Source organism: Maniola jurtina, chromosome 23, assembly GCF_905333055.1.
Source record: "Maniola jurtina chromosome 23, ilManJurt1.1, whole genome shotgun sequence".
Lineage (NCBI taxonomy): Eukaryota > Metazoa > Arthropoda > Insecta > Lepidoptera > Nymphalidae > Maniola > Maniola jurtina.
The window spans coordinates 8,115,731-8,131,038 of NC_060051.1; the positions used below are offsets into that span (position 1 = coordinate 8,115,731).

Sequence of the window (15,308 nt, forward strand, 5' to 3'; positions counted from 1 at the left end):
TTATCACTAATCACTAGGGTTGTGATCGCCCTGACTTATATACTTAAACTAATCTGGCAAGTTTCTGATATTTTGCTTTAAGCTATTTTCATTGCTCATAGTTCAATAATATATTATTTACCTATAATCATCATGTGCTGATGGATAATCATCACTTTGCATCATATGGTCATCTCCGGTCATGTAGGATAGATTACAGTCTTCCATCATACCCTAAAATTGAAATGATGTAATTTATATTTATAAATGATTATACAAAAATTATATCATTCATAAGTGTATTGCCAATACCTGAAGATTACGTTTTAGAGCTTCGGAATAACCGTGGGGGCTTGTCATCATTGGTGGACTCTGAGCACCCATGAACCTGTACATTTAATAATAACAATGTAAAAATTATAAATAGTAGCAAAAAAAATTAAAAATTCGTGTAAAAATCATAATCTTTCTTCAACGAATTTGTAAAATTATTTTTTAGTTTCCGCTTTGATTTACAATGCATTTAAGTAATTCTTAACAAATAAAACTAAAGTAACAAAAATAAAAATCATACCCCGGCCATCTCAGACCTCTTCCAAATTTTAAAACCACTATAAAATCGTCAGTATTATCTGGTAAAGTGTAATATTTGTAAAGTGTCCAATTTGGAATGAATAAATGACCAATTAATCTGTATAATGTGATATTTTGTGAGTGTCAATAAAAATTGGTGAGTGTCTATGTCAAAAGTGAAAAAGATAAATAGAATAATAAAAATAGATAAAAAGGCAAGCTTATAGTAAAAAATGTTAGAAAAATCGACAATTAGCATGCGACGAAAATGCACATGCAAAGCGTTTTAAGCGAAATACTCACCTCAGTTTAATAAGGAAACATGCAAGTAATAAAGAGGGGATTAATCAAGAATTTTAAAGATCTCATAATCTTACTTGGATATCCAACGACGATCCTTCTTTACAGTTCATTAATAATGCAATATACATGCACAGTAATACGATATTCAATTAAATAAACATGGTCATGATCAATAGGTTTAGGTTACGCTCTCTGTCAATAACGTATAAATCAAAAATATATCAGTGGTAGGTACAATAGCAACATATTATGATTAAAGCTAATAATAATTATATAAGTTATGTTGAGACGTGATGTTAAAATCTATTGCAAAACAATGAAGTTATAGCTTCGCATTCTAATTCTATTTTGTTTTTATGTGCTTATACATGTAAATCATTCAAGGCTGTAGCCAAAAAAATAATGGCGTAGATGAACTTTAATGGTATGTAAAACAAAGATCATAAAAAAATTATCATAGTTTTCAGAAAAAATAATACTCTAATATATACTTTTAATTTATTACAAATACTGAAAATGTAATATATGAACACATAAAAAATTATACTAAATAACTTTGGAATAAACATGTGGTTCTAGTTAAAAACTAACATGACATATTGATTGTATCTAAGCTTACACAGTGATACACCGTACATTATGGTCAGAAACACCGATCTAAGTAATTCAAATCCAAAATTATCATAGTATATGATAATTTTCGATTCATTCCGAATAATTTCACATACAAGAAAACGCTAAATTTGGACGCGATCGTCCAACGATTCACGCCAAGAATTTGGACATAGTGATTTTTAGTCCACTGCATATTTTATAAATGTATATGCTTTTAAATATATTTTTAATGCATTAAAGCGTAATTCACTAAAACTTTGTATGCCCTCAAGACTATTTTAAGCATGTCGTTTTTATTGTTAATTAATGACATTTGTAATTCAGCATATTACGTTCATCAAATACATTTTTATCGACAACTTTTAGTTTGAAAAAATATTAAAGAAACTAATATCGTCTGGCAAATCTTTTAGTTTTAGTTATATTAGAAAAAGTACTGAAATGCTGAATGACAAATCTTCTAAGAAGCTTGCTTCTAAGTATAGATTCGTTGGACGGTCGCAACTTCTGATGCGCTGCGCCCTTACTGTGGAGGAGCGGTGTTAGGTCCGGGCGATGGTTCATATTTTCTGGGCCGGCCGCGGCTCAGGTGCCGTCTTTTCACGAACTCTGCGTCATCCACCATCCAGAATGAACCGAAGTCATCTTCATAGCGCACGAAACATTTGTGCAGGGACAGGTTGGTCCGGATCGCATTCTATAATTCATCTCTTTTTAGCACATATTAAAGAAAATTGCATTATTCCCTCCGAAAGACCATTTTGTTAACATTGAATTAGTAATGAGCTCCAATCGCTACAATTTTATGATGATTTTTGAAAGAATGTGGTATGAAAACGATGGGAGCACATTAAGATCGTCGTGGAAATGTAGGTGGTATATAGGCATGCAGGTTGGCCCGAGAAGTGAAACCCCAGGATGGGAACCAATGAGAGGAGCCAGGTTAATAGGCAAGCGAGAAAAATGTTAAGTTGCGCTGAAATCCACGAACACACACAAATAACGAACCCTAAATACAATTATTACAATCACATTTTGTAACGTCACAAACGATTGTGTACCTATTGCGAGAAATATTAGGTACATTCGGTTACAACGTCACTTACAATACAAGTAAATTCAAAATTCACTACACAAATAATTACAAATTTAAAATCTGAAACGAGAAAAACGTTTATTTACACGATAAGAGTTAAGTACATAACTAGGTTAGATAGAAAATATTTAGGAAGAGATTAATATGTATAGTGTAAAAATAGAAATGTGTCAATCTTTGTTGAGTGTGAAATTGTGAGCAATTGTGACAAAAAAATCAATAACTAATATAAAATCAGTTTTTCAAATGTTAAGTTGGTTTATTTTGATTTTTTAAAGTAGGTAAACATAGGTAAAATGTATATTCTATTCATAATATTTTATCCAATTAAAATCTATTAGCGTTTTTTACTAAGGCAGGACGTTTTATTAGGTTATGTTATTAAGAATTTTCAAAGTTTATTTCAGTTTATCGTACGTATGTGGGTTGACCACTAAAGAAGACGTTTTTGTAAAAGTTATGAAATGTGTAAATGTAATAATAAATAGTATTTGTAAAATAGTATTTAAAAAAATGTAAAATCTAATTTTGTAATATTAAGTTTGTAATTTTTTTCATAAAAACCATTTCGTCAAATTGTAAAAAAAATTAAAAATAGTTTCCAGTATTCAAAATTGGAAAAATAGTTTATAAACGTAAACTTTATTGCGCGTAATTATCAATCACGCAAAATAGTTAGCCAAACATTATTTGTGTGGTATTATTATAGTAGCTGATACAGAAAAATGACGAAAATTCAGTAATATATACTTGCTAGTAGAGTCAAAAACTTTTTATACAGTGGTAAAAGTGAAGTGATCTACTAAGGTAGAGTATCTATACCCGGCGTATTTCCTAAACCAGAGTAAATTGGAAAGGAGTGGTGCTGGCAAACGTATATATGGTATGTAATGTATGTCTGAAAGTGAGAAAAAGTCTAAAAAAGTGAAGTCTGCAAAGATCTGAACCCAATGTGCATATAATTTCTAAATATTTGTAAAGAAGTTTTGTGTTTCGTATTAGTCAGTTGTGTGACTGTAAATGATTGAGTGTTCTAAAAAAGTGGTAATAAAATCTATCATAGTGAAGTGATTTAAGAAAGTCGGGCAACTGTACATAATGCTCTTAACGTTTCTAAATTAGTGTAAATTTTTTAAAGAAGTATATTCATACTGTAGACTTGTAGAGTGTTCTATGAAAGTGATAAACAATCTAAAAAAAGTTAAGTGGTCTATGAAAATGTGGATTGTGTGTTCTATGAAAATCATAAAAATCTATCAAAATGATTTCTGAAGGCCAGAAATCTGTACCCCGTGACTGTATGTTTCATGTAATTTGTAAAGAAGTGTATTCATGTCTGTAGACTTGTAGAGTGTTCTATGAAAGTGATAAACTATCCAAAAAAGTAAAGTAATTTACGAAGAGTGGGTGTCTGTACCCGGCGTGCATATTATATCCAAATAAATAATATTTATTTGTAAAGAAGTGCTAATGTTTTGTGTATTATGTAGAATGCGTATATTGTCAATTATGTAATGGACGATATGATTGAGTAATTTCTTACAGAAAAGTAATAAAATCTATCACAGACCTGATGTCTGTGATAGATTTTGACATCTGTAACCAATGTTCTTACTGTTTGTAAGAAAGTGTCAATTTGTAAAGAAGTGTATTCATACTGTTGAGTGTTCTATGAAAGTGATAAACATTAAACAATCTAAAAAAAGTAAAGTGGTCTAGGAAAGTGTGGATTGAATTTTCTTTGAAAGTAATAAAAATCTATCAATAATTAATTATTGATGCCTGAAGGTTGGAAACCTCTACCCCTGTCTGTGAGTTTCATGTAATTTGTAAAGAAGTGTATTCATGTCTGTAGACTTGTAAAGTGTTCTATGAAAGTGATAAACAATCTAAAATAAGTGAAGTGGTCTGCGAAGGTCGGGCATCTGTACCCGGCGTGCATCTGCGGCGGCGGCGCGTGCGCAGCGCGCTGCGGCCGGCGCTTGTAGAACTCCACTTCATCCACGGTCCAAACCGCACCCTTCACGTTCTCCACGCGCATGAAGCACTTGTGCAGCGACAGGTTGTGACGTACCGCGTTCTGTTTGCACTTGGCTACTTGTTATACGTTCTCGGATACATGTGCACCGGTTTGTATACATAACATTATGTGGTATTTAATTCTGAAGTGAATTTTCTTTCACTGCATTTTAAAGTGAAGCCTGACCAGAAAAATATAACACCTCGTCCCATTGCGGAAACCCCGTGAAATAATTTATATACATACAAGACCATATATAGTGACCATAGACCATATGGCTACTAGTGGCGCCTCCTGAGCAAGTTTTTTATATTAAGGGGCAGGCAAGATATTATAGAACTTTGCACAAAATAACGCGATCCAAAAAAAATTAATTTGTTCATTCTTAGACCAAGTTTAACCGAATTATACTTACTTAATTAAAAGTGATGTTATATCTACTAGTGAAAAACACTTAGTTACAGAAAAGAAATTTCACTTCAGACACGGTTTTTATTAAAAAATATAAGAAATGCGATGAAGCGTCAATTTTTGTACTAAGAGTGAGTATAATTAATTATAATTTATCAATCATTCTATTTGATATGAATATATTGCAATTTTACACCTATCTTTTAATAACTGAGACCTCTAAATTATAATAAAGTACACAATAATATGATGAATGCTCCAAATTACAAACATTTATTTTACGCATGCTTGGTGAATAGCGATAAAATTCCTATAATTATTGTATTCATTTTTATAGTGACTTTAGATTCTACACATAAGAACAGGAAAAATAGAGGTTTATTAATAAGTTTTTAAGAGCATCATCTTTTCTTCTTAATTTATTTTTCTTACTAAGTAGCTACAGATATATCGAATACATTTATTATATTTTTTGAAAATCCTGATGACGAGATGTCATTTTTTTAGAAATTTTTGTCTTTTTGCGCATCACGTCACCAGAAAAAAGAAACAACAGTTAAAATTATATTATATCATTACCATCGCATATATGGCTTTGACTTTGAGTAGCAAAAAAAAAAAAACAAAAAAAAAAAACAAATTACAGGTGCTAACACTAACTACAGTTTACCTTATAACTCGACTGCAGCGATGTACAATTTATTTTTAAAAACTTTAGTAACATCCTCAATTTTACTCATTTTAAATTTACAAAAGTGAAACCTCTTTCCACTTATGGCACGTTTATCAAATTTTAGGAACATAAATTTTTAAAATTAGGAATGGTAAAACATTTGGGAAGAAGAAATAAGCAAGAATGAACGACTTTTTTCCAAATTTTTAGAAAACCCCATCGGGGTGGTAATTTAAATATAGTCAGATAGAGTAGCCCAATGCTCTATTGGACCTTAAAAAATATTTGAAAGAAATCATCTAACTTTTGAAACTTTCATCTACGTGAATGCAGTTTGAAAAAAACAAAAAAATTGATAAGGCTTTTATGTTGCCACCCTAGTACTAAATTAATTTATTATCTAAGTACCTACGAAGAAACATTTTGGTTGACAGATAAATCTGAAGAAAAAGAAGTAAATAAATTATGTCATAGAATGGACTGGTACCTATTTATAAATTTACTAAGGGACAGCAAAGAAGTTTCACTTCACTCGATTTAGATTTTTTTTCTGAATAAAAGAAAACTATATGTTTAAAGATCGTAATATTAAACTTTTATCTTTACTTGCAAATGCTAAGAGCGGTTGTGCATTTGTCCGATCAGAATTGGAGAAAATACGTGTGGAATCCGGATGTCTTTAGAAAATAAGGTTTTAGTAGGCTTGACATAGTTAATATTTAATTTAGCCTGCATGAAATAAATGCTTTGTTTTTTTTTTCAATTTTTCAGTTAACCAGAACGCTAGCAAAAACAAAGACAGGTGATATAGTACTGGTGGTTACTGATAAGATACCACAAAAACAGTTCACAATTTATTGCAAATAAAACATCTGACTGACGCTAGAGGTCAATGAACGTTCCGTAAATAGGTCACTCGAAGTCAATGCCGCGTCGTAGGTGGGGCATTGACCCGAGCTTTGCACGTTATAAATGTCGGGTTTGAAATATACTAAATCACTAAAACTAGAAAATAAGGCAATTTATTTATTAAGGTTATTGGGATTGGATTATGTTTAGGTAGTATAATAATAACGCTAAGTTTTTGCTAGCGTTCTGGTTACACCCTGTATACATAACCTGTATAATTTGTATAATTTTAACACGTTAGAGTATATTTGTATAATTTTGACATATTAGAGTATATTTTCTCGGATTCAGATCGAAACAGTACACAAAAGCTCTTATAGTAGAAATGAACGCCTCAATTCAACTTACCTTCCAAGTGGCAGCGTTACGTCGGAAGTAGCAGAAAGTAGACTGAAACCAGTTGTAGATCTCGTTCAGTGTCAGTTGTTTGTCTGGAGATTCAATTATGGCCTGAAACAAACGAATTTCAATATGGAGCATTTTGTAAGCAAATAAATAAAAACTTTTTATTACACAAAATAGATAACAAAAAATCGTGACATTTACATCAAAATCATGAAATTTACATTAAAATTATGAAATTTACAGTACGTCAGAGTGTAATTTCACTTATTACACTTTTGTGGTGTAAAAAGTGAAAATAGATATATGTAGATAAGTAAAAATTCTGATCATAAAAGTATCTTAAAAAGTAAGTTAAAACTCTTTCAAATAGATTACAAATACTAAATCATGGCAGTATATTAAGGTATAGTCAATTTCACTTTTGTACTACAAAAGTGAATTATTAATGAAAATCTAATGATTTTAAGCTTATTTCGTGGATTAACGACATATTATAAATTATAGTTTATATAATATTGACATATTATTTCAAGCTACGCGACATTTTTTTTTTTTAAGAATATTAGCCATGTTAATGACTAATATTCCCCTTTCCTCTCCAACTAAGCGTCAGGCTTGTGCTAGGAGTAGGTACGACAATAGTGCAACGGGCAGGGTTTGAACCGTCGACCTTTCGGTTTTCAGTCCACTCCTTTACCGGTTGAGCTATTGAGGCTCTATTAGCGAAGTAAATTGTACCGTGGTGGCACTACCAAAACTAAACCAACAAAAGACAACAACTAATAAGGGCACGTGAATTTCGGTACGAAAATTTCACTTTATTGAGGGTAGGCACTAAAAACACGAACCTGTCTTATGAGCGATGCGTATGTAAATGGAGGTCGCACATCTGCCGTCTTGTAAAATTCACGATTGCGTTGAATTTCTGAAATAGAATGCAAAAACACATCTTTATAACGTTATTTTATTGCTATTTTATATCATCATCATCAACCTGTGGACGTCCACTATTGGACATAGGCCTTCCCTAAAGAGCGCCACCTCATCCGGTCCTCAGCCTTCCTCATCCAGCCACTTCCCGCCAGCCGTTTTTTTTTTTTTTTTAAAGAATATTAGCAATGTTAAATGAATGTTTTATATCGTTCTTGAGTGGAGAACGCGTTTAAGCAAGCGTAGTGTGGGACGCCCTCCAGCACGATAGAGCGAATAAATCGGCTATTTTATATGTTTAAGTAAAAATCGTTTAAAACATACTTCTTCTAATTCCACCTTAGATTATGTCACCACTTAGCATTAGCTGGATAATCTGAGCTTATCTAACATTAGTTGGTTCTACATTGCTGTTTCAGTGTGATATAAAAAAAATGTTTTCGTAGGAAACCTTTAATGGATTAAAAATGTCAAATGAGCTCGATGGCTATTAATTTCCGTTGAGCTCGGAGGTGAGATCGTAGTAAAGTGCTCATTGAATAAGAAATAAATCAAAATTTATCTTAGAAGTTATTTACCTTGTTGTACATCTAATCCAGCTCTTTCGAGCATATAAGGCAGACCTTAACATAAACATTTTCAAAGTTTTAAATCAACTTCATTACTCGGTCTTAAACTAACATCAATGTTTATGAGTTTAATTTCTCAGAAACATAATATTTGGATCCTCGTTTTAATACTATACATAAATTTTTAAATGTTGTGGGCATTTGATCCGGTTCGAAGGACCAATATTGTAAGTATTGGTCCTTCGAAATTGATTTACATGCTGTCCTATCCATGGAATCAGCTTAGCTTATTAATTCATTAATGGATTTTTTTTAATCCATTGAGCCTCACGTTTATTAAGAAAAATATTCTTGACAATGAATACCAGTGTAAATCTTTTCACCAAATGTTGCCTGTAAGAGATTGCTTTAGCAATAAGGTCCCCCGTGTACGGGCCTGTGTAAGGTGGTGTTTCTTCTGTGTCTTGTATTGTTTTCCTGTGTTATGTGTACGTGTAATATAGACTCTAAATAACTAACTGAATCACATGGTAGACACTTGCTACAAGTGTAAATTAAAAATTTATATCACCCCCGACAAGTAAAGGTTACAGTAACTAGAAAAGAGCTGATAACTTTCAAACAGCTGAACCGATTTTCTTGGATTATAGCTAAGAACACTCTCGATCAAGCCACCTTTCAAACAAAAAAAACTAAACTAAAATCGGTTCAGTAGTTTAGGAACTACGATGCCACAGACAGATACACAGATACACATGTCAAACTTATAACACCCCTCTTTTTGGGTCGGGGGTTAAAAAAAAGATTTATTTTTTTCTATGAAAATGTACTGACCTCCAGCAATCGCGACGCCAGATTTATCAGAGACGCGTCGCCTCACTGGTCCAGGGGAAGCGCCTTCACTTGGAGCTCCTGGAAATTGAGTAAGAAATATAAATTCTGCTTCTTTCTGGACTTCCCAAAATCATGAAATGAATGAATGAATGAATTAGACATAGTGGTCCGAAAAGTCGATTAGGGAATAGTGGAATAATCGGAGGGAGACCTTTGCCCAATCGTGGGGCAAACAGACTAGCTTTTATAAGATTAGAATTATAGCAACTTATACATAGTATATACCAGACACCAAATACGAAATCACTCTCTAGTCGCCAGAAAATCAAGCCGGTCCCCCGTTACTGGGTAGTCCCCTTTTTCAATCTTTAGTCTCTAGTAAATAATATTGAGCCTTTACTGAGCGTTTACCCCCTGGTTAGACATTCTCAGTTCCAAGTCTGAGCTATAATTCTTCTCTCTTTATTGACGCCTAATCACCGATTAGACATCGTTAAACCCAGATCCCTGGTTTGGTCCGATCCTCCCAATTTTTGCTCTTTACTCATGATTCATGGCCATTGGTCCCTGTTCCTTAGTTTAAGGTCCCTGTTTCCTAGACTCTATCCTGTTCTTTAAAATTCCAGGCTCAAAAGGGCTAGAACCCAGAGCCGTAAAGCCAGTAAAGAAAACTGGTCAAGTGCGAGCCGGACTCTCATACGAAGGGTTCCGTACCATCGTACAAGATATTTTAATATTTTTATGTGCAACACAACAAATTAATGACATCAGCGCCAACTTTTTAGAAAATTATTTTTTTCGTGAACAATTTTAATTAATTTTTGTGTGATGTAACCACAAATTCTCTGTTTTCGGATTTATTGTGCTATAAGACCCACCTACCTACCAAATTTCGTGATTTTAGGACAACGGGAAATACACTCATAGGTTTTCTTGACAGACACGCCGGACAGACGGACAGACAAACAGACAGACAGACAACAAAGTGATCCTATAAGGGTTCCGTTTTTCCTTTTGAAGTACGGGACCCTTAAAATCCCCTGTTCTCTCTTTTCTGGCCTCTGTTCCCTGTTCACTTACCATGTGGCAGTTTAGCGTGGTGGTTGTCCCTAGCGGCGTGTAGATGTCGCATCATGGCTGCGAGACGGTCGCGCTCGCGTCGCAGTTGCAACTCTAGTTGCGCGACCACTTGCATCTGGACACGCGCCTGCGCAGCCGACCGGTCGTCGAGTGTGTGCGCACCTTCTAAATGCCTGGAGATTATGAAGATTAAGATAGACATCAGTGTTGACTTTGGGCAATCTAAGAGATCTTCGTGACGATAATTATTGATAACTAAAAATTTGATTGAACTTTGGTTTTAAAAAAAATCCAAAATATCATGTCTTTTTTTACAAGTTAACCCTTAACTGAAATCTTATTTGGTGGTAAGTGATGATGCAGTCTAAGATGGAAGCGCGTTAACCTGGAAGAGGTATAGCAGTTTTTATTAAACCCATAGCTACTCCCTTTGATTTCTATACCGCCTTCTACCTCTAGGCCGAAGCCTCCCAACAGACCAGACTAGAAATTTAGGAATTATAAAATTCCAAACCCCTACCGGGAATCAAACCCGGGACCTCCCACTAATAAGACCACAGTGCTTACCACTGCACCAGGGAGGTCTTCAAAACAACAAGACAAAAGTTAAACAGTGGTAATTTGTTTCGCCCAGCAGAAGTCATGCAAACTTACTTGAGGAAAGCCTGGAAGTCATCCGCCAGAGCATCGCAGCCGGGCCACTTGCACACTCCTCTTCCAAATAACGGATGCTCTTCTATCTCTCCACCCCACAGCATTAACCCTTAAATTAATAACTTTTATTTAAGCTAAAGTTTAGCTTTTGAGCTTAGTTCGAGATTCAGGTTAATGTTGTTTATGGCTTTGATCTTTTGTATTTTAGTGACATCAGACCGTGCAAATCGTTGGATCTATGATTCTTGGAGCTGAAAAATTGTAGAGTGCTAGAGAAAACGCAGTTTACGGCGCTCTTTTGTACGATGGGCTGGCTTTAGTAGTTATTATTATAATCATAACCATATCCTTTACTTGCTTGAGTACAGATACAAAAGATGAATACAAAGAGGCTACAATGTATTCGAGCATTGCTGGCATGCAAATATTATGTTCTTATATATTAGGAAATGCTTATGTCCAAATGTCTATAGGCTGTGAAGTACCTACTTTTTAAGAAAAGAAGAGAACACAACTAGAACCTGAACTTAATATACTGAGTTATATTAATATTATATCAAGGTGTTCCATGCCAGTCGGACAGGCATTGCCAGCAAACAGAAGTACGAACAAATTGCTCATCCGAAGCAAAACGTAAGTAAGTACTGTAGATGCAGGCGTTTCTTTGCTAAAGTCCATGATATACAAAGAATCAACAGCTTATTTTTCTAAAATCTGCTAAAAAAGGATGGTTTATAGCAAATTAAGCTATTCATTCTTGGTATATGTAAGTAAGTGCCGAGTGCTGACCTGTAGGAGCATTGGGCGGCACGGATATGGGCGCGTGCATCAAGTACTGTCGCTGCACCGCCTGCAGTTGCTGCACCAGTTGCTGTTGCTGCGCGCCGAGCTGCTGCTGCAGAGAGCCTGAGAGACGACAGAAAGCTTTGAAACTTTTGAAAGGACAAACAGAAATCAGAAAAGATGTTTCTACAGCGTGAAAGAATTTTTGAACGAATAGACCTCAATAACACGATATAGTTATATAAAAAAAAAAAAAAATTGATACTTTTTTAAAGAAAGATACTTTTCTAATAATATAATGAATAGGACATAATTAGTTATGAATTGCCATAACATTTTTTAATTTTTTAATTTTTAATTTTAATTTTTATATATACGTGACATTTTATTAATATGTAATCACGTTGCAGCGCCCTGACGGGGCTTTATGTTGTAATATTATAATTATTTTCTATTATGATGTAAAACATGAATGCAAATAAATAAAGAATAAAGAATAAAGATTGGGGCTGCAAGAATCAGGCAGGCAGAAGTCGGGGGTTTGGGGTTCAATCTCGGACACGCACCTCTAACTTTTCAGAGTTGTGTGCGTTCTAAGCAATCAATAAGTATCACTTGCTTTAAACGGTAAAGGAAAACATCGTAAGGAAACCTGCATGCCAGTTCTCCATAATGTTCTCAAAGGTGTGTGAAGCCTGCACTTGGCCAGCATGGTAGACTGTGACCAAACCTATCGCAGTATGCGAAAGGGTGCTCAGTAGTAGGCCAGCGATGCGTTGGTGATGGATAGTGAAACAAGCAGTGTGAACTAGCAAATTGAAGTTACCTGGTTTAAACACCACTTAGAACTAAAGATTGGTGTAATGTTGAGTTTGTAACCATTTAACTTACTAGGCGAAGTGTCGGGAGGCTGTAGGTGGGACTGCGAGAGCAGGTTCAGGTTGATCTGTTCTTGTAGTCGGGACTGCTCCAACTGTCGCTTCGCAGCTTCCGATGACATATGCTGTAGACACATACCAATATTATTGAAAGGTCAACCAATTTAAGGTCCACATATGGCAATAGCCAGCCAAAATATCTATCGGTTCGAAAAACCGTTAGATATTGAGGCCCAAGATGCAGATGTGGACAATGTGTAGGTGTGGACAATCCTTAACTAACCAGCTCGTTGAAAGACCTGGAACACCAGACACGCAAAGGGAGCTTCCCTTTGCGCGTTCTAACACCTTTATAATGGGGAGCCTGGTGCACTTCGACTGGTCACTGTGTCAGATTTTTTTCACACATGCAAACTGTGGAGCCAACTCCCATCAAGGTTTTTCTTCTAGATTTTAAGTTATTCAAGAGACGGATCAATAAAATCCTGAAAGGCATTGGTGCTTCAAACGTTTATTTGCGGTGGTAATTGCTTAACATCAGGTGACCCGTCTGTTAGTTTGCTTGCTTAGTAAGGATTCTCCTTGTTGAGCTAAATACCTGTTTCTGCATATGATGCTGATGGAACAGTCGTTGCTTCATCAGCGCCTGCAGCTGGGAGTGCTGGTCGAGCAGCTGCATGGCCAGGAGGTCTGGGGCTACGAGGGGTAGAGGTGATCGGGGAGGAGCGCTACTGCTGCCAGCTGGTGATACGGGCGCTGGGCTGGACTGTGCTGATCCACCGGTTGGTGATGTTGGTGCTGACGCCTGGAGTGACAATAATAATAAATTTGGCGCAAAGAAATCTATACTAATAAATAAAATTGGAGTGTCTGTCTGTAATTTCGAAATAACTACCACATATTAAGGTCATATGGTTATTTGAACGATACCATAACTGAATCACACGTTTTTAAAATTTTTGTCTGTCTGTCTGTCTGTCTGTTTGAAAAGCTAATCTTCGGAACGGCTGAACCGATTTTAACGGGATTTTCACATACAAGTAGAGGATTGACCAGGGTGTAACATAGGCTACTTTTTTAACCGACTTTCAAGAAGGGAGTTGTGTTTTTCTACCTATGTACACCGAAATCTCCGAGATTTCTGAACCGATTTGCGTCATTTCTTTTTTAATCGATAGAGGAACTTTGCGACATTGTTTCATAAAAAAATTTGGATTCCAACTCCTCAATCCTGATGCTGCAGGGGATCTGACCAATCAACGCGGGCGAAGCTGCGGGCATCAGCTAGTTACATAATAAAAAGGAAAACTGAGAGTCAATTGATGAGAACTATTCTCTGAGTATTTTGCTTTTTTAAATTCACTATAGGCAAACGCTTGACCACAATCACACCTCATGGAAAGTGATGATGTGGCCTAAGATGGGACGCGTTTACCTAGAAGATGCCTATTCACATTGCCTATGTAGTATTACTTGTTTCAAATTCTCGACTATAGCTTCTACCTGCTTACTTACTACTAACTTATGCGAACATCTTTGACCTTAAAGGTCATCGCCTTCGACGACTTTTTGTAGCGAATACAGCAGCGCGTATTTTGAACGCGATACTGAATCTGTAGTGATACAGAATCGCGGGTGAAGGTACACGGGCACATCATATTAATTTCATTCATTAATTAAATTGATATAAACCTTAAGTATAACTCGGTCGCGCTTTAGTTTGCACCTCGCTGAAATGCGGCGTCTCTCCCACTTCCCCGCTCACCTCCCCGCGGTCGTCTTGTCGCATCAGTATACGGTTCGCATACCGTACCTAAGCGTCAGTGTGACGTAATCGACGCGAGATGCAAACTTAGCTTGACTGAGTAGTACGATGATTCGTCCCATCTTAGGCAAAATCATCACTTGCCATCAGGTGTAATTGCGATTAAGCCTTGCCTATAATGAATAAAAGATGAAACATACCCGTGTAAGCGAGATGGGCTCATTCGTCGGCGGCGGGGAGCGTCGCGGCGGTGAGCTGCGCCTGCGACGCCGCGCCGCCTCGCCGCCCCACCTGCCGGACTCCTCTCTGCAACACCAGAACACAACATTCCAAGAATCGACACTAACTTCAAGTCAAACTTCTCATCCAAACCCCTCAGTGCTTGAAGACTATACCTATAAAATACCTAAGCCTTCGAACAGTGCGTGTTGCCAGTATATGCCATGTATTGGTCTCATAAGAAAGCTCAGCTCAGTGTCACTCAGCGGGCTATGAAGAGAGCTATGCTTGGAGTTACTCTACGTGATCAAATCAAAAATAAGAAGATCCGTAGGAGAACCAGAGTAACCAACATAGCTCAACGGGTTGCTGAAGTGTCAATGGGGAGGGTACATTCGAAAAACCAATAGACGTTGGGAGTTGGGACCTCAATTACGACCCTGCACCAGAAAGTGCAGTGTTGGTTGACCTCACTAGGTGGAGAGACGACATCAAACGAGTTGGAAGGAGCCACTGGATTCAGGTGGCCCAAGACCGTTGCGTGTGGACTGTGGATGTCCCTACAAGAAATTTATGTCCAGCTGTGGGCATCTATGGTCATTGATGATAATAATGATGAAGATCAGTGGCTACATGGCACCACTGGAGTTAATGATTCCCAATCAGGTCTAA

General features: G+C 36.0%; 1 protein-coding gene across 4 annotated transcripts in view; it reads right to left on the reverse strand.

Moving 5' to 3' along the window:
* Positions 1 to 15,308, reverse strand: part of LOC123877376 (forkhead box protein P1) — an 85,903-nt gene that overhangs the window by 3,138 nt on the left and 67,457 nt on the right. For 3 of the 4 annotated variants that reach the window (XM_045924081.1, XM_045924079.1, XM_045924082.1), the window contains 12 exons: positions 14,618 to 14,723; positions 13,251 to 13,457; positions 12,654 to 12,777; positions 11,781 to 11,897; positions 10,992 to 11,100; positions 10,338 to 10,510; positions 9,258 to 9,335; positions 7,773 to 7,849; positions 6,928 to 7,029; positions 4,498 to 4,646; positions 292 to 367; positions 122 to 213 (listed from right to left, as the gene is read on the reverse strand). In XM_045924081.1, coding sequence (XP_045780037.1) covers positions 122 to 213; positions 292 to 367; positions 4,498 to 4,646; positions 6,928 to 7,029; positions 7,773 to 7,849; positions 9,258 to 9,335; positions 10,338 to 10,510; positions 10,992 to 11,100; positions 11,781 to 11,897; positions 12,654 to 12,777; positions 13,251 to 13,457; positions 14,618 to 14,723 — 1,410 coding nt within the window. The remainder of the gene's footprint in view (positions 1 to 121; positions 214 to 291; positions 368 to 4,497; positions 4,647 to 6,927; positions 7,030 to 7,772; positions 7,850 to 9,257; positions 9,336 to 10,337; positions 10,511 to 10,991; positions 11,101 to 11,780; positions 11,898 to 12,653; positions 12,778 to 13,250; positions 13,458 to 14,617; positions 14,724 to 15,308) is intronic. The other variant, XM_045924080.1, reaches the window with a different exon arrangement.